A 19,704-nucleotide genomic window follows, 5' to 3' on the forward strand; every position below is an offset into this window, starting at 1 on the left:
TCCCTCCCGGGCCTGGGGCGCACTGTTAGCAGAGAGCCACCGGGGTGCGGGGCCTGGCGCGTTGAGGCCGAGAAGCTGCGGGGCGCGCTACGTGGGCGCGGGCGGTGGCGGCGTGGGGAGCGCCAGCTCCGCCAGTGGGCGTCTTCTGCAGCCGCTGCCGCCTCCACGGGCAGCGACACTGCGGCGCTTCTCTCCGCTGCTTTCGAGCAGTCGCGGAGGCTCCGCCAGCGGAGCGCGCACACACCACGCCACGCTTGCTCGGCAGCCCCTCGCCCCGGCCCGGAGCACGCCCCAGGTCCTCCCACACCCAGCGCGGAACACGACGTGAAGACCGGGCCGAGAGGGAGAGAAGGGCTAGATTGACTGTCGGGCCGAGTGGCCTCGGAGGGCTGGTTCTGAGGGGGCGGAGCCCGCCGAGTCCCGGCCCGCCGCGCGCCCCTCCTGCCCGCGGCCGGCCCTCACCGGCGGCCCGAGGAGGAGGGCCATGGTCGGCCCCGTGGAGCCGCTCGTTCCCCGCCCCCAGGCCCCCCTGCCCGCGGCCGGGGACGAGCCCGGCCCCGGCAAACTCCGCCCGGATCCCGGGGGCAGCGCAGCCGGCGGGGGGAGCGCGGCGGTCCAGGGCCCGGCCCCCGAGTAGCCTGGTCGCGGCCGGGCCGAGCGCGCCGTGTCCCCGCGCCCTACCCCCTCTTCCGCAGGCCGCGCCAGCCCCGCGGGGGGCCCCGGCGCCCTGCCTGCGCGCGGCGGCTGGGTCGCAGCCCGCGCTCCCTCCGCGCCAGCCTTCTCCTCCCCTGTCCGCTCCTCCACTCCATCTTCCTTTTACTTCTGGCCGCCGCCCCCTCCGCCCCCTCCTTCTGTTCTCCCCTCCTCATCTGCCTTTCACTTCCCCGTGCGTCTCCCAGGAAGGGAGGGCGCGGCGGCGGCGGCGATGCTGGCGGCGGCGGAGGAGGAGGACAAGAGGCAGCTCCCTTGAGCGTCCCCCCCGGCAGCAGTCACCGCGGCGGCGGGCGGCGGCGGCTCTTCCTCTCCCCTGCGCTCCAGGGCTTGCTGCTGCCAGCTCGCGCCGGGCCCCGGCCGCCGCCGCCGCCCCGGCTCCCGCTCGGCCCGGCGGTCCTCCGCGCGGGCTCCCACGGCTTCCCGGGCGCCGGCGGGGGCTGCCCCGGCCCCGGCCCCGGTCCCAGCCTCGGCGGCGGCGGCCGAACTCCGCGGTGGCCGCGAGGCGCCGGCGCCGCCCTCGCCGCCGCGTCCCCGCTGCTTTTCGGTTCCGACATGGAAGATGGACCTTCTAATAATGCGAGCTGCTTCCGAAGGCTGACGGAGTGTTTCCTGAGCCCCAGTAAGTGCCTGGCTCCACCTTCCCCGCGGTGGGCGGCCGGCAGGGTGCGTGTGCCCGGAGAGTTTGGCGGCCCGCGGGCTTCTCTGGAGGGGCGGGGGGCTTGGCCAGCGGCGGGACACCGGGGTTTCCCAGGCTCCGCGTGCGTGCGGGGGAAGGGTGACCGGGAGAGCGGCGGGAGCCGAGCGTTTACAACAGGACCTGCTGCCCGCCTCGGGGTCCCGGTGCTGTTTCTGGCCACGCTTGCCCTGCACGTCTTTATACTCTCAACTCTGTGGCCACTGACGCCAGGCTCCTCTCTTTAGCCTGCGGCCACTAGGCTGGAGTCGAGGCGCTTCTTTCCGCTTGGGGTCCCGCCCGCTGCGTCCCCAGGCTAGGGGAGGGCAGGCCAGCGCTCCGGGACCCCGCGCTCCCAAACGTGAAGGCACTCGCGGTTCCCCGGGCTGGGTGTCGGCGCCTGGCCGCTCTACCCCCGGTCCCCGCAGTGACCCTGTTCTAGAGCGTGGACTAGCCGCGTGGAAGTGGGTGCGCCTCCGCCGAGAGTCCACTTTTCTCTAGACCCTGGGGGTTAGCTGGTGGTCGGGTTGGTAAGAGGAAGGACAATGGGGCGTGAGGGTGGAGGAGAAAGGTGCCGCCGGTTCGGACTCCCGGCCCCCCCAGCCCCCACCCCGGGATCACGGCCACTCCGCCTCCCCAGCCCCGGGATCGGGGCTGAGAGCGCGCTGGAGCAGGGGTGGCAGAAGGCGTGTCACGGGGGAGGGGGACAAGACTGAGCAGAATCGTCAAGGCAGATATTTGCTAGAAGGCAGGAGGCGGGAGATGTTAAGGGAAGAGGCGCCGGGTGCACAGAGAAGGGGGTCGCCGTTGTCTTGGATGGAGGGCGAGCGAGGTGAGGACCGGAGACCTGGGGCGGGGCGGGGAGGGAGGTCGCGCCCGCGGAACACCGGGCGACTCCGGCGCCAGCCGGGGCGGGCGCGGTCCCTCGAGGCCCTAGGCGCGGGGCTCCGGCGCCACCGTCCACCGCGTGCGCACCCGAGCCTTTGTCTGCTTCTCGCCGGGGAACCGCGTTTCCGCGGCGCCTTCTCCAGGCAGACTCTTCCAGGGTTGCTGTTGCGGCTTCCGTCTCCCATCTGCCGCTCACTCCCCAGTCCCGGCCGGCCCGCGCCTCCTGGGTACCCGGGGTCTAACCCCTCCTCGCGGCCGGAACTTGTCTGGGCTCACCGCCCGCAGGGCGCCTTTGGGGTGCAGCCCCTGGGCGTGCGAGCGTGTACTGTGCTGCCCGGCACCCCCCACCCCCTCCCCGCCCAGCCCCGCCCCGAGATCCCGCCTCCCTGGCGAGGTTCAGTCCGAGGGGGCCGCGTGGTCCAGCGGCCTCTCGCTTGCTGGCTGTGTGGAGCCGCTGGCGGCTGTCTCTGCTCATATCTGCCGGTGGACCCGATAGGACATCGGGGCGTGGGCCCTGGACTCGCAGCTGACTCCGCCATCCTGTAGCCTCCCGTAGTCCGACCTGCACAGCAGCTCCCAGGGGTCTGCCTCCCTTGGGCCCCACCTGCGGGTGTTGATTAATTCAGAGATGTTGTCTGAATATTGTCCAGGGAGGACATAGACTGGGCAGGAGTGGCCTCGCCAGCTGCCCTTGGATGTGTTAGGAATGGACATTTTTATTTGCTGAAACAGCTTAGTGGCCGTGAACTGAATGAAGGTTGCGGGAGAGGACGGAGCTCCCAACCAGCTCTGACTTGTGTTGGGTTAGTCTGGGGCCTGGAATTGGGGCTCCTGTCTTCCCCGCCTCTCCTGAACTAGTGATTTCCTTCTGTAAAAAATAAACATCTACTCTTTACAGTTGGCAGCTGGTGGGGTAGGAGGAGTGAGGGTGTGCGGGTCAGAGGCTGCCACATCTTGCCTACGAACGTTTTGGTAAGAAGGCTGTGCTAGGGAGACAAGCTGTGCAGGGGTTTTCCTAAAATGAAGTTTCTGTTTGTATGTTGTTACTGCTGTTTGTCTAGGGTGGGGCAGGTTGTGAGGGATACTGGGGAGAAGAATAAAGATGAACAGCTCAGGTGGGATGGAGATGTCCTAGGGGAATTCCTAGCAGGCTTTCCTTTTGGAGGGACAGAGGACCCAGAGAAGAGGGCCATCTGACCCCATTTCCCACCCCCCTCACCCCTGTGGGGAGTTCCCACAGGGAGAAGCCCAGTGAATATAGACTCAGGAGTTGCTGGGGTTTTTTTTGTTTGTCTTTTTCTCTAACCAAGTCACAGAGAGGTAGCTTGGGGTTTGAATAGGAACCAGAGGTTATAAAAATCTTCTTTGGGATGTTACTAAGGTAGTAAATACTAAGGTTCTTTTAAGCAAAATCTATTATTAGATTAGATTATTAGATTATTAGATTAGATAGATAATCTATTATTAGATCCACCTCACTGCAAAAGCGGAAAAAGGCTAGATGGCGACTTTAAGGACCATTGCCAGTTTCTGCTCTGACCCTCTATCCTTCACGTTGGGGGACTCTGTTTCTGTCTGTTGCTGCGTGACAAGCCACATTTGTGTGAATGACTGAAGTACCTGAAGCTTGGCAGACTTTTTTGATATTTGTCAATAAAAACGAGTCTTTTTGAGAAAACTTTGGAATTCTGTAAGAATGGAAGAACGCCCAAGTGTATACAGATGTGTCGTGATTGGTGCATGTTTATTCCCTTTTTTTCCTTTCAGTTTGATCTAACAAGCAAGTTGTCATGTAAAGGCTGCTGGGTCCAACTGTTGTTTGTAGGAATGCCTGCTTTTTATCAGCATCAAAGGGCAAATTGTGTTTTAAAAGTATAATATCCTAGTTCCATTCCTGTCCATTTTGGCTCACACAGATTCACTGGTTCGCTCAGTAACGCACGGAGCAAACACTTACTAAGAGCTACTGCCACTTGCCAGGCGCTGCCCTAGCCAGGCTGCGGTCTAAGAGGACGTCACCCACCAGGAGAAGAGAGCTCCTAGAAGCAGGTGCAGCATTGATGCCCAGTGCTAGAAGGGTCAGTGGTCACTCTACATCCCTATCAGGGTGTTGCTGACTTCACCTCATCTGCCGTCTACCTTTCTTTGCTGACCTCTGAGCTTGTCCTCAGGCACTGGGCTCGAGCACTTTACTGCTCTGAGAGTTGTTGCTGGTTGGAATAGAAAGCAAGCCTCCTGCAGGGAGAGCCCAAATCCTCCCAGAGCGAACTGAGAAGTCCACTTGGCAGCGGTGTGTGTGTGTGTGTGTGTGTGTGTGTGTGTGTACGCATGCACATACACACAGGAAAGGAAATCCAAGAAGTTGTGCTTCGATAGGCCAGTAGGAGCTGCATTCAGTCTTCCGGAGGAAAGAGCTTACCTTGAGTACGCTTGGTGCCGTGGCGGGAAGTGCAGGAAATATAGCTGGCGGGCAAGGACTTTACCAGTCGAGTTGGGAACCCTGCCTTAAGGACTTCCAGAAGTTAAAGGAAGGTCATTGTCTTTCTGTCCCTCTCACGCATGCTCCCACCGCTCTGCTACTGTGTGTTTCCCCAGTTGGCTGCTCCGAATGATGCAGAGTGCTGTAGAAAAGAAAAGTGTTGGTCAGTGAGAGATCAGAGACAGCAAGCAAAACGAGCTAGGAGAGATTTGTTAGCGCAGGTGGGAAATATCAATACTTCTTCACACAATTTGTATATTTCTCAAATATTCCGAACAGAAAATGTGTATGTGTCTAGGAATCCTAGACCTTAAATATACTCGGCGTCCATCACCGACCACTGTTGCTCTGTTTCTTGAGACTTAAGATACTGTGTGGCCAGCACTTGAGCAAATCGAGATAAATACGATCCCTTTTAAGAGCAAACGTGTCCACCGCATGGAAGCTACCTGGACTTCACGTTGAACCTGTTCTTATGGACCCGTTGAGACTGGGACCGCAGAGGGGTGCAAGGCCAACAACACAGCAACCAAACTGGGTATAACTCAATTAATAGCCAACTAACAGGTAATTATTGAGGACCTGTTCAGTGCAAATCATTTTAGGGAGATGCAGATAATAAGAACTAGTCCCTCAAAGGACCTGGAATATAGATGGGATACCTACCAAGACAACCAGCAAAGGAAGACTGTGAACTCTTCCTGCCAGGCCAGGGTGCAGGTCAGGAAATGACCAGGCGTAGTGGAGGTGCCTCCGTGTGTTTTGGCTGGAGTAATCAGGGCTTAAATCCAAAGGGCAAACTGTTTAAAGCGGGTGGAACTATTTAGATTCATTAATTTTAATTTCATGAAATCCCTCTTCTAATTTCAAAAAGCTTCCGTGAACAAAGATAATCCCTAAAAATTCAAATGAGCAATGGTGGAAACAGTAGAAGATGGTGCCTTCTACAGTGTCAACCTGATATATTAACTTTAGGTAATTTCTGCGTCTAAAACTTTTTCTACCCCTTTAAGAAAAATGAATGCAGAGCGATAGATAAATAAGTGATGGTAACGTAGCATGGTGACTGTAGTTACTAAGACTACTGCATATTTGCAAGTGGCTAAGAGAGTAGATCTTAAAAGTCCTCATCACACACACACACACACACACACACACACACACACACAATGCAGCGTGCTAGACGATTACGAGAGTTCGTTTACGATAAAGCAGGTTAAACTTGGTGCGGTGAACATTTTACCAGTTAATACACTGTTAGTTTTTGTTTGTTTAAAAGCAGCTCATGAGGTCCCAGGAGGAAAGAAACTATAATTTTCATGAGAAAGGAATATTTCTGTCTTAAAAGGAGAACTCTTACTTTTAATTCAAAACATTTTAATTTCCTTTTAAAATGTAAATCACGTCCCTTCAGCTGATCCACGTCTGTCTAAGGGAAAACTCCACAGTGATAGAATCGCTCAAATCCTACAAAGGAGGCAGAGGACGCCTAGCACTCTGTTTTTATTTGTAGCATTTACCACTTTCTGGTGTTCTCGTACTCATTTACTGGCCCACTTGTTTATCTGCCTGTCTTCCCTGTGCAGAAGGCAAGCTCGGTGCCAGCCTGAGGGCAGTGGCTTGTCTTCCTTGGTTACATCCCTGAGCCTGTAAAGGTGGCGGACACATATATGGAGGGAGCTCAGATATTTGTGTTGAAAATTCAAAGATGAGCGGAAATGAATGACAGCGTGGTGTCTGCCTCCAAGGAGCTCAGAAGTTGAAGCCACTCATCGAAAGCGTCCTTGGTCTTGGCCCTTGTCCTGAGGAGCCAGAATTCCACCGTGGGTGAGAAAGAGCCAGTCCGGTAAGGGCGCACAGCCGAGCACAGAGACAGGCCAGCTGACAAGCAGGATCCCGACGGAGGCGGTGCAGACGCTCCAGGACCCGGAGCTGAGCCCCGTCTCCTCCGAGGGCCCCAGAAAGGTTCCAGAGGAGATGCGCTGGGTCTTGCGGTGGAGGGTGCTTCCAGCCAGGGCTGGGGGGAGCCGGGTTCTGGGGAAAGCCTTTCTGGCCAGGGGAGGCACATCGGAGGCTGCTCTCAGGAGGCAGGTGGGGCGAGGCCTGGGGAGGGAGGCTGGCGAGGCTGAGAGGATTCTTCTGGACTCACGCCGAGGGCCTCACAGTTACCCTTTGAAGGACTCTACAGAAGAGGTAAGGTAGGAAGGCAGGAAGCCCACCTTCCGTGGGGGAGCTGGGCTCGTGGGCGGTGGAGACAGAGGGCTCGGGCCTGTGGCGGACACCCCCAGGTGAGAAGAGGTGGGCCTGCGCCAGCCCGCCAGCACGCGGAAGGCGGCCCGAGGCAGGGAGGACGGCGGGTGGCCGGGTGAGGTGAGGGCGGAGGGCCGCTCGGTTCCTGACGGGGAGCTTGGGCTGCATGCGGTGGCTGGGTCCTGAGAAAAGAGGGGTCGGCGCTGAGCCCCTACCCGGGCCGAGCGTCGTCGGTGCCTACGTGCCATGGTGGAGACGCTGAGCGATCAGGCGTACAACCCGAGTGTCAGCCATCAGGAAGATCAAGTGCCGTGAGAGTGGGCAGGTTTGAGCAGTCGTGAGGGTCTCTCTGGGTAGAGGAGGTTAAACTGCAGGTGTTAGAGAAGAAGCGCCCCAGGCCGAGGGAGACCCAAGGCAGCGAGCGAGGGCCTTGATGCTGGGGCTCTGACCCAGGGGAACACCGTACCTGTGGAACGAGGACCACGAGGCACTCGGGCCGGGTTAGCGCTTTGTAAAATGTGCACTTTACTCCCCGTGCAAGGGGCGGGTCCTGGAAGGTTCTGAGCAGGTGGCTGATGTGTGATTTGTGATCTCAGAAGTTCAGTCTGGCTGCAGCGTGGTGAGTGAATCTAGGGTCTGAGGTGGAAACGGAGGCCCCGAAGGCCACCACGGTAGCCAGGACAAGAGACACTGGTGGCTTGGACTAGGGTGATGGTGACGGAAGTGGAATCCATCGAACCCCGTACCTTCGGGAGGTGTTAGAACGTGTCAGACGAGCGGGCGGGTCAGCTGCTTGGAATAAGGGGGAGCAAGGACCAAGAATAGGGCCCAGGGCTTTAGCTGGAGCACAGGCCGCAAGGTGGAACTGTGCCCAGCGTGGGGAGCTGGCAAGGGGGCCGCCAGGGGCCAGGCGTCCCGCTCGGCTGTGGTAAGTCTGAGATGCCTGCTGCACGGTTTAGTGGAGATGGTAAGAAGGCAGTTGGGTAAGTCAGTCTGGAAATCAGAGGGTTGATGGACCAAGGCCAGAGAATAAAGACTGTAGTCATGGTGTCTAAAACCCTGGGGCTGTGTCCCCCACTGAGAGTCTGCAGATGCTCTACGTGACCGGGAGGGCTTCGATGGAGTCGGCTAAGAAGCAGTCGTGTGGTGCGGTGTAGGTGCTCCCCAAGTCTGATGAGTGACAGGAGGGAACCCTGCAGAGGGAGCTGATGAGCTTCGTGACTCTCCAGGTGGGCGTTGGAGCCATGGTTCTGAATGGGAACCTGAAGTAAACAGGGGGAGTGAGAGAAGGGCAGGAGTCAGAGCTGGCAGAAGAGGAGGAGCCGTGGAAGCCCTGAGAAGGAGTGCAAGAGCACGGAGGTGAAACGGGCCAGGATGAACGTGCCGTGCAACTTGGAAGAAGAACCTCGAGACAGAGGCAGCCAGGGTGCCACCAGTGACCTCTGTCCAGGGCTTCCGAGTGGAGTGACGGAGGCGGAGAGCCATCTTCAGGGGCCGAGGAGCCGGCGGGGACGCATCTGTGTGGCACTTTAGTCCTCAGAGGAGGAAAGGGGAGACGTCACCCCGTATCTACAGGGAGAGAAGAGCTGGCTTTTCCCCACGTAGGACTGGCTGGAGAGTGTTTATTTGTTGAGGAAAAGGAGTTTGAAGAGTAGGAAAAAAGAGAACAGAATAGAACCTTAGAGAAGCTGGGAGGAATGGAATGTAGTGGGCACGAGAAGGCTTGGCACAGCAAGGGGACCTTGTCCTCAGAGAGAACGGTGGGGAGAGCGGGTGCGGGTGCTGAGAAGGGTTTGGGTGGAGAGAGGGAACGGGGAGAATTAACGGCACCTTCACAGCATACTCTCTTCCCACTTCCCTGACTGGACAACCTTGCGGGCATCTGGGAGTGAGTGGAGTGGGAGGGCCAGCCCCGAGGGGGACGAGCTGCCCGGGGCCACGCAGGAGTCGAGAGCACGACCGAGGGTCCTGTCCAGGCTGGAGAGGATGGGCTAGTGACTGGATGGTTAGCTGGGGGATGGGAATGAGTGAGAACTTTTTTTTTCTTTGCAGTACTCCGGCCTCTCACTGTTGTGGCCTCTCCCGTTGCGGAGCACAGGCTCCGGACGCGCAGGCTCAGCGGCCGTGGCTCACGGGCCCAGCCGCTCCGCGGCATGTGGGATCTTCCTGGACCGGGGCGCGAACCCGTGTCCCCTGCATCAGCAGGCGGGCTTTCAACCACTGTGCCACCAGGGAAGCCCGATTGAGAACTTTTTAGAAGGGAACTGATCTGATTGAAGGAACAGTTGAGGAAGACTTATCCATCAGTGGTGTGTAGAGAGGCTTGCGTGAGAGGGGGCTGGCACACGTAGAGTACGCTGAACACTTGTAAGCTCTCAGTACACATCTTGGTGAAAAGGGCCCAGTGGGATGAAATCTGAGAGGTGTCTTGAGGGAGAGAGAGTGTTTGGTATGTGGAGCTGAGCAAGGCCCTGGACAGAGGCAGGAGGGTAGGAACTTACAGCCCGAATCCAGGAAACAGGAAGTGGGATGATTTGATGGTGGTGAGGGCTTCACGCAGAAGAGAAGCGAAGGTAAAGCTGGTAGGATGGAGCAAGGAAGGACTTGTCGGGTCCTCCCCGGAAGTCATTCGAATGTGTCACCGGGGAGGGGGTGGGAGGTGCCGAGGAGCACAGTGTTATCAGATGGTGTAGCACACAGATGTTTATCGCGGGTCTGCTGTGTACCACTTGCTGTCGTAATCACCAGTAATGGATATGTCCAGACCCATCCTTGCCTTCAAGGAGGGATGCGGACAAGATAAAAGGCCATCACGGACAGCGGATGGAGGAGTGCGTAGGTGTGAAGAACACTCTTTAATGGCCTCCACGGCCCACTGTGCACGGGGCCATTTGCTTGATATCCTGAGCTTCGGGCCCAGGTCATGACGTCTCCTGCGACAGGGCTTCCTCCCCGATGCCAGCTGCTGGGACCCCTGGAGTCCCGCCCCGCTCCCCAGCTTGCCCGCCGGCCCCGTCCGTGTCTCCCTAATGCCCGGCGCTTGTACTCATCCACGCTTGCGGGCGCTCCTTGGGGGCAGGCAGCATGTTTTATTCTTTTTCTTAACCTCAGTGCCTAGCACAGTGCAAAGCACAGCAAGTCTAATGTATGAGCAAGTGAAGGTGTTTAAACGGGAGAAAACGATCAAAGCGGTCCTTTTAAAATGTTAGTTTTTGCGAAGGAAGGGAATAATAAAATAAGTAATGTGGTTGATACATTTTGCTAGCATAGCTTGAAATTCCACTTGATTCTTTTTTCTTTTGCATGTGATCCAAGTACACTGTTTGGCACCAATGACCAGGGCTTCTGGGTTACTGAGAGCACAGCGTGTTTGTCCGCCTGAGCTGCTGGATGGGGAGCTCCAGGGGCGGCACCAGGAGACGATAGGAGGAGTGGGGCGTAAGTGTGTAGAGCATTTTGGATGCCTCAGCTTTAGTTCCTGAGGCGGTGATAAAGAGCTTTTTACTTTGATGAAAACGTTTTCTACACTAGGAAAGAGAAAGTGTTGCTTGTGAAGTGCTGAAACAATGCCATGTGTTTGGATGTGATGAATTATTTAAAAGAATGCAAGCATATTTGAACTTGTAAGTTGGTAAGTACTCTGTAAGGGGCAATTTTGCATGAAGAGCAGGTGACTGCCGGAGCAAAGCACCATGAGTATGCAGTGTTCAGGTTGTACTTCTCTGTGCGTGACGCAACTGTGTGCTTCTGTATTGGAGTTTTAGCAGCTTCCAAAATCAACATCTAAAATGATATCCAGAAGGGCTTGATTACTATGGTTTTCTAGATTTGGTAATTATATATTTATCTTTGCTATTAGGATTACATACATTTTCACATTTTCTTTTTCTCCCAGGACCAGAAGTTTACTTTGGAAAACATTCCTGTGTCCTCAGTCATCACGCCTTTTTAGGATAATACTCTTTGTGTCTCACGATTCAATATGTCATCTAATTATTTTTTATATAAAACTGCAGTGATTAAAACAATGTGGTACTGGTGTGTGAATAGACAGACCAGTACAACAGAATAGAAAGGCCTTAGAACAGAGCCAGACTCATAAAGGAATTTAATATATTTCAAAAGTGTCATCTCATATAGGAGGAGTAGAGATACACTACTGAATAAATGATTTGGGGACAACTAGGTAGTCATCTGGAAAAAAAATAAAATTAGAGCATACCTTTTACTATACCTCCAGGATAAATTCCATATGGATCGTATATTTAAATATATATTTAAAGATATACCATAGATGCTGGCACAAGAACAGAAATATAGATCAATGGAACAGGATAGAAAGCCCAGAGATAAACCCATGCACATACGGTCACCTTATCTTTGATAAAGGAAGCAAGAATATACAGTGGAGAAAAGACAGCCTCTTCAATAAGTGGTGCTGGGAAAACTGGACAGTTACAGGTAAAAGAATGACATTAGGACACTCCCTAACACCATACACAAAAATAAACCCAAAATGGGTTAAAGACCTAAATGTAAGGCCAGACACTATCAAATTCTTAGAGGAGAACATAGGCAGAACACTCTATGACATAAATCACAGCAAGACCCTTTTTGACCCACCACCTAGAGTAATGGAAATAAAAACAAAAATAAACAAATGGGACCTAATGAAACTTCAAAGCTTTTGCACAGCAAAGGAAACCATAAACAAGACGAAAAGACAACCCTCAGAATGGGAGAAAATATTTGCAGATGAAGCAACTGACAAAGGATTAATCTCCAAAATTTACAAGCAGCTCATGCAGCTCAATATCAAAAAAACAACCCAATCCAAAAATGGGCAGAAGACCTAAACAGACATTTCTCCAAAGAAGATATACAGACTGCCAACAAACACGTGCAAGAATGCTCAACATCACTAATCATTAGAGAAATGCAAATCGAAACTACAATGAGATATCATCTCACACCAGTCAGAATGGCCATCATCAAGAAATCTAGAAACAATAAATGCTGGAGAGGGTGTGGAGAAAAGGGAACACTCTTGCACTGTTGGTGGGAATGTGAATTGGTTCAGCCACTATGGAGAACGGTATGGAGTTTCCTTAAAAAACTAAAAATAGAACTACCATACGACTCAGCAATCCCACTACAGGGCATATACCCTGAGAAAACCATAATGCAAAAAGAGTCATGTACCACAATGTTCATTGCAGCACTATTTACAATAGCCAGGACATGGAAGCAACCTAAGTGTCCATTGACAGATGAACGGATAAAGAAGATGTGGCACATATATACAATGGAATATTACTCAGCCATAAAAAGAAACGAAATTGAGTTATTTGTAATGAGGTGGATGGGCCTAGAGTCTGTCATACAGAGTGAAGTAAGTCCAAAAGAGAAAAACAAATACCGTATACTAACACATATATATGGAATCTAAGAAAAAAAAAAGTCATGAAGAACCTAGGGGTAAGACGGGAATAAAGACACAGACCTACTAGAGAATGGACTTGAGGATACGGGGAGGGGGAAGGGTAAGCTGGGACGAAGTGAGAGAGTGGCATGGACATATATACACTACCAAGTGTAAAATAGATAGCTAGTGGGAAGCAGCCGCATAGCACAGGGAGATCAGTTTGGTGCTTTGTGACCACCTAGAGGCGTGGGATAGGGAGGGGGGGAGGGAGGGAGATGCAAGAGGGAAGAGATATGGGAACATATTTATAACTGATTCACTTTGTTATAAAGCAGAAAGTAACACGCCATTGTAAAGCAATTATACTCCAATAAAGATGTAAAAAAAATAATTAAAAAAAATACTGTACCATAGAAGGAAGAAAAATGAGGAAATTCCTTTGTAGCCTTGGAGTAGGAAGAGCCTTTAAATGTGACTCAAAATCTGGAAGTAAATAAAGAAAAGATGGAGAAGTGAGTCTACATTAGCAAAAACACCTTGATGGCCCTAAATACCATAAGCAAAAATCACAAGATATTCCTGTGCATCTCCCGTGCGGTGACGCCCTCTGACTTCCTGTGCTGTCTCTATCCTGCTTCCTACAGGCCAGTTAGGGCTCCAGCAGCACCAAACTGTTCTTAACCGTCAGCTCTAGAAAAAAACTAATATCCAACATCACAGCATAGGGCCAACCTTCCTAACATATGAAGAGCTCCTAGAAATGCTTAAGAAAAAGAACAACCCAATTAAAAATTCGTCGAAGGCTATGAACAAAAAGATGCTCAACCTCATTCATGGTAAGATAAATGCCATTTAAAATCACACTGAGGTACCGTTTCCTCCTGTCGGGTTTGCAGAAATTAATAAATTTTATAACACACTATTGGCAGTTTTATGAGGAAGCAGGTACTGGCATGCATTCCTGGTGGGAGCATCCACTGGTACAGCCTCGGAAGTGGGCAACTTGGCAGTATCGATCAGTATTAAAGATGCATGTACCCATTGAATCAATAATTCTCCTTCTGGGAAGCTATCATTCAGATAGACTCACACTTGGGCAAGATGGTTTAACAAGGTATTAACATATTGCAGCATTGGTTGAAGAGAACGTTTGAAGAAACCACCTGAAGCCCTACCTGTAGGGGCCTGGCTAAATAAAATCTGTAGCAGTGAAACAAAGGTACTAAAGCTCTTCCAGATACATTGCTACATGAAAAAAGCAAAGTGTAAAGCAATGCACACATGTACACACACACTTTTGTGTTAGGACAGTAAAAGTGTATACCTGTGTGTGTCTGTGTTGCATAAAGAAACGGGGCAGAAACTCAGGGAAGTGCCCACAGCACTTTCTCTGCAGGACTGGTGGAGATGGCGGGAGTGGGAACTTGGGGGGCTGGGAACAGGATTTGTAGGGAGACTTCAGTGTATACCTTTTATATTTTTTGATTTTTGAATAACAATTTATTACCCATTCAAAAATTAAATTTAAAAATAAGTACGATTTTACTGCGATGCCGTTTAACTAATTGTAGTCGTCCTACTTTGTGGTTGACGTTATCCTTTTTTTTTTTTATTGTCCTCCTATTGAGATCATAGTTGATTTTTCAGCCCCTGAAGTTTGTTCACTTGATTTCTGCCTTTCTCTAGCCTCCCACTTACTTCTCCTACACAAGATCTCAAAATGTCAAACCATGAATATTAAAAAAAAAGTCACATGCATCAATACCTCTCATACTTACCAACTCCTTTTCTACGTCATGCACAGATTTGAAAATGGAAAAAAAAATCACTTCTATTTTAATGTAATTTCTGACTCTGATAGTCTGTGGATTCACATTTAAGATATGATCTATTGTTTACACTGTTGGAGAGCTGCCCAGCCAGCCTCATCTGGTAGAAATCACTACATTTTGGCAAGAAACCGAACGTCTTCCCTGTGAAAACGTGGGCTTTACATTTTAGCGCTTCTTAAGTGAGTGGAAATGTAGCCTTGAGTTGGCTTGCAACTTAATAATACCCCTCAACAGGGGCCACGGCAGTTCATTATAATTTATTCTCGTTACAGTGATTGGACTTTTCCTCTTGAGCAGGGCCAGTGTGAACTCATGCATTCATTCCTCAGCAGACATGGATGTGCTGAGCCGCTGTGGGATCCGTCTGGCGGGACCCAGTGGAAGCCTGCCCCTGACCTCAGAGACCTCGCTGACCAGCAAGGGTAGAGCCCTCCTTCTGGCTGTGCCTTTGTGGTGGAAACATTTTTTAGATCCTCACGTTTGATCTATTCTCTGATTTTATTTTGGGTTTAAAGTTAATATTCACCGTTTCTCTCAGTATCTAAGTGGGTTTCTTTCTAACCTCCTTAGTTATCAACGCTGCTGATTTTCCTGTGTTCTGCGTATAATGTTGACATTTTTCTTTGTCTTATCGCTTAGTATTATTTCCTCCTGTAGTCCACCCATTGGTTTTATTTTAGCTGCTACTTCCTTCCTAGTTACTGGATTTTGTGCAAACCCTTTTCTAACCTTAAATGTCAGCCTTCCACTACCCTAACCAAGTTCTCTGACCCATATATTCATGCTTCCGGGGTCTTGACACAGTTAATCCATGCTACACCCCCTAGCCTTGGGGATGCAGACATTGTCAGCGTGCTCAGACTTAAGCCTCTTTCTTGAAGGCACGGTTTTCCCATAGTAGCCAGGTTTTCAGGGAAAGCCCTGCTGATTATTGCTCTTTTTCTCCTGGAGTGAGGCATGTGGATCAGGGGTGTGTGTGTGTGTGTGTGTGTGTGTGTGTGTGTCTGTGTGTGTGTGTGTGTGTGTGTATGTGTATGTGTGTGTGTGTGTATGTGTATGTGTGTGTGTGTGTGTATATGTGTGTGTATGTGTGTGTGTGTGTGGGTGTGTGTGTGTGTGTGTGTGTGTGTGTGTGTGTGTGTGGAGGGGGTGGAATCCTAGTCCTTTGCTGAGCACTGCAGATACTTTCAGAGGATTTTCAGGTCGCTGGGAATGCCTCTATGTTAAAGGTTATTCTTTTTTTTTTCTTTGCGGTACGCCTCTCACTGTTGTGGCCCCTCCCGTTGCGGAGCACAGGCTCCAGATGCGCAGGCTCAGCGGCCATGGCTCACGGGCCCAGCCGCTCCGCGGCACGTGGGATCTTCCCGGACCGGGGCACGAACCCGTGTCCCCTGCATCGGCAGGCGGACTCTCAACCACTGTGCCACCAGAGAAGACCTAAAGGTTATTTATTAACGTTAATGCTCTAGTTTAATTGAATTTCTCCTAAGATCCTACCATAGCTGTAGAGTTTTGGCACCTATGTGTCTTGTAACTGTTCTGTTCTTTTTGTCAAATGGGCCATCGTTAGGAAATTTGTCATTTTTTTTCCTAAGTGATTTTTGGACTCTTTTTGTTCTGTGTTGGCACATTTTTTTTTTTAATGTATCCTGGCCAGATTTTCAAGATTCCAGATTATTATGGCTTCTTGTATCTGGGTTATGGTCTGGTGAGAAGTACCCCATATTGCTATTACAGCAAGGTACCAGGGTGTGGGACGACACAGTCTTTTTGCAGATGTCATTATGAGACAGAGATCTGCCCTGGGGAGGGGGTGTGTGTGGAGAGAGATACAAACAGTCCATACTCTTGTTCATTTTTTCTTTCTTTGTTGATACACTGCTGGCCCTGGTCAGTATTTCCTAGCGCGTTGGGACTGGCGACTTCTCAGTAAGGAAAAGCAGAGAGTCTGGGGTGTTGAGAAATGGGTCTGTGTCGCTGTTTGTTAAGCAGATGCCGAGGACACAGCATAACATGGTGCTTGTGGAGTTAGGCAAGCCCACGTCGGAGCGAAGATGAAATGAGATGATGTGTGTCCATTGTTGGCAATAGCGCCTTGATCAGAGTTAGTGCCAGAGCACACTCGCTGTCCTGACGTCCCTGGGCTCTGAGCGAACCCTGTGAGACAGGCTTTGCTGGGAGGGAAGCACGGCAGCCCTGCGAGGGCATCATTTGGCCAGGGAGATGGTCAAGTGGCAAAGGGAAATGAAGAAAAAGGCTGCCTAAAGCATCCGATTGGCTGGGAAAGGTGTTTCTTTGTCGTTACAGGAAGTACAGCTTCTGGAAACACTGATACCAGGAAATGGCTGGAGCCTTAGAGCAATTCCAGTTTCTTGGCAAGGAGTTAAAGGAAAGTGTGTTGAACATAAAAGGGAAGAATTTTTGGAAAGAGAAAGAACTGAAAAACAGTGATTGTCATTAGAATTTTTGCATTTAGGGGAATCTATTACTTGAACGGCTAATACAATCATTTTCCCCGTTCGTGGAGCCTCTGTAGTTGCAACATCTTTGACCTCCATTTTCTCGTGTCCCTGAACTGTTCACTCTCACTTGGCCTGACTGAAGAGGGACGTTTCTGTGGGGCCGCCCTGCTGCTTCAGTTGAGTGGGAAAGTGTAGCAGCCTCGGACGCAGGGACAGGCCTCGCGTGCGGCGCGTGCCGGCCCAGGATGCAGCTCCCACGTCTGGGCCTGTATCCAGAGGACGGGATGGATTAGATTTGGTTTGTACGTATACTGTTTACTTTGCACCTGGCTCTTTATGCGCTTCAGACTTCCGTAGAGTTTTGGTCTATATTCTTAGTTAACTACGTGAATGGTCTTAGTTAGTCCTATGTATGTGTTACATTTTTCTTCTGTAATTTAACAGGCTCTGACTTGCAGAAGGGTGAGAGTGTACCCATGAACCTCCTTAAGGGTGAATTCTGAGGCTACACTTGGAACTATTTTAAAAAAACATTCTACATCTGGTTTACATTTATCTGAAACGAAACTATCAACGAGTTATCTCATTTTCATTGAAAACTTTACAAATAATTTGAGGAATTAACACTTTTATCTGTTACGATCTTTTGGAATTCTTTAATACTATGTGGTAGACATGTATATTTTAAAAAAATACTGAATTGGCTTCTGCTTTACCACAGAGAATAGTTCATAAAAATTAAAAGAAATTCCAGACGGGCATTCAGCGGTGCAGCCATGGCAAAGGCTCCTTCCCCATCATTCTGGTCTTTGTATGGAGACCTGGGTGATTACTCTGTCATGATGCCGAAATTGCTCATCTGTCTCTCCTTGACACTGTGAGCTTGAAGTTTGCTGTCTTTATATCTCAGATGACCAGCGGAGCCTTCAGTAGGAATCATTCACTAAGTGTGTATTGAATGAGTGAAGGAGTTCCGAGAAGCAGGAGGGTGCACTGGAAACATGTACTTTGGAAAAAAAGTTGGGTTCAGATCTCAGCTCTGCTTAACTTCTGAGCTAAGCTCTGCTTATCTGTAAAACGGGTGTTCAATACATGTTAGCTTCCCTTCAGTACTTTTCCCCAAAGAAGAAAGAGCAGACCTAAGCCATAACACTTAGGAATTTTCTTGAATTGTAACAAGTTTAGGTTTGTAATGTTTTCATTTTGATTTTATGTTAAGTATGAGAGGGTCAGCTTAGTTCTTTTGCGTTAAGAGAGACAAGAAAATGCAGAGCAGTTTTCAGAATGCCTTAAAATATTGCCCCTGATTCTTAAAAGAGTCTGTGACTTAGCGGAAAGGTCTGTAAGGAAGCGTCACGGCTGGGGCTGCAGGGCCTCCACCTGCCGCAGAGCTGGTCCTGGGGGCCCGTGTGGCCTCTCCCTGAGAAGACTGACGCAGGGTTCAGGATTTGACCTGAAAACCCAGTGGTTTCCGTTGCTGGCTGATTTTGCCTCTTTTATTCTTCTTCCTTACCTTATGTAAGGCTATCGTCCTCAAGTGGAAGAGTCTGTGAAACCGTTTGTGGTTGGTTTGGTAGCGGCTTCGGGTGGAGTGCAGAGATTGGCTGAAGCCAGTGGGAGGTTGAGGGGCTCCCAGCTGGCCACTCCTGTAGGTTTTCCAGAGTAGGGTGTGGCTGCATTGCTGTGAAATCTCGCTGCACTCACGCCTCTGGCTCCAGTGGTTCTCTTAATTACTACGTTTCCCTTGAAGAAAGATTTCGAAGAGCTCTAGTTTTTTTTTTTTTTTTTTTTTTTTTAACATCTTTATCGGAGTATAATTGCTTTACAATGGTGTGTTAGTTTCTGCTTTATAACAAAGTGAATCAGGTGTACATATACATATGTTCCCATATCTCTTCCCTCTTGCGTCTCCCTCCCTCCCACCCTCCCTGTCCCACCCCTCCAGGTGGTCACAAAGCACCGAGCTGATCTCCCTGTGCCACGCGGCTGCTTCCCACTAGCTATCTATTTTACGTTTGGTAGTGCATATATGTCCATGCCACTCTCTCGCTTTGTCCAGCTTACCCTTTCCCCTCCCCAGACGGGAATAAAGACACAGACCTACTAGAGCATGGACTTGAAGAGCTCTAGTTTCTTTTTTTTTTACATCTTTATTGGCGTATAATTGCTTTACAATGGTGTGTTAGTTTCTGCTGTATAACAAAGTGAATCAGCTATATACGTATACATATATCCCCATATCCCCTCCCTCTTGCGTCTCCCTCCCACCCTCCCTATCCCACCCCTCTAGGTGGTCACAAAGCACCGAGCTATCTCCCTATTCTATGCGGCTGCTTCCCACTAGCTACACAGACCTACTAGAGCATGGGCTTGAGGATATGGGGTATGCGTAATCTCTTTTGGCAGAATGCTTTAAATGTTTTGTACAGTTGAACTGGCTTGGAGAGATGATATTGATATATCCTTTTTTGGGGATAACTAGATTAATTTACACAGAGGCCAATGACCTAGTACTCAGAATGGCCAATTTGTCAAGAAACCCCTGTTGTCACATACATACGTGCCCGTCTTTCTTTTTTTCTTAATGTATTGATTACGGATCCTAGGGAAGATTTGGATATGCAGCCTGACTTATTATTTAGATATGTTAGGGAAATTTTTCCAGGGTTTACATACTGAATGCATGCTAAATACATTTGTATAATAATATATATACATTACATGCGATAAACTGTTAGTAGTGCATGTGTAATAGTGATGAGTGAATTCTGTAATGGCTACATGAAAGGAGAAGCCTGAGGGGAAACCACTGGGCCTGTCTTCACATGTGTGATGCCCAGGGGTAAAGGCAGCCTGTAGGGATGCTGGAAATGCCCTCGCTCAGGGGAGATGACAGGAGGAGATGACATGAGGAGATGACAGGAGGAGATGACATGGTGGGAATTCTTCATCAGCTGTCTTCAAACTGGTGTACCCACTTC

At 50.8% G+C, this 19,704-nt stretch overlaps 1 protein-coding gene across 1 annotated transcript in view; it reads left to right on the top strand.

Moving 5' to 3' along the window:
- Positions 1-484: 484 nt before the first annotated feature.
- The window catches only part of PDE10A (phosphodiesterase 10A), a 303,551-nt gene continuing 284,331 nt past the window's right edge, over positions 485-19,704 (top strand). Inside the window, 2 exon segments of the mRNA XM_065889206.1 lie at positions 485-908; positions 911-1,333. Of these exon segments, the coding sequence (XP_065745278.1) occupies positions 485-908; positions 911-1,333 (847 nt within the window).

The sequence above is a fragment of the Phocoena phocoena genome, chromosome 12 (assembly GCF_963924675.1).
Source record: "Phocoena phocoena chromosome 12, mPhoPho1.1, whole genome shotgun sequence".
Classification (NCBI taxonomy): Eukaryota; Metazoa; Chordata; class Mammalia; order Artiodactyla; family Phocoenidae; genus Phocoena; species Phocoena phocoena.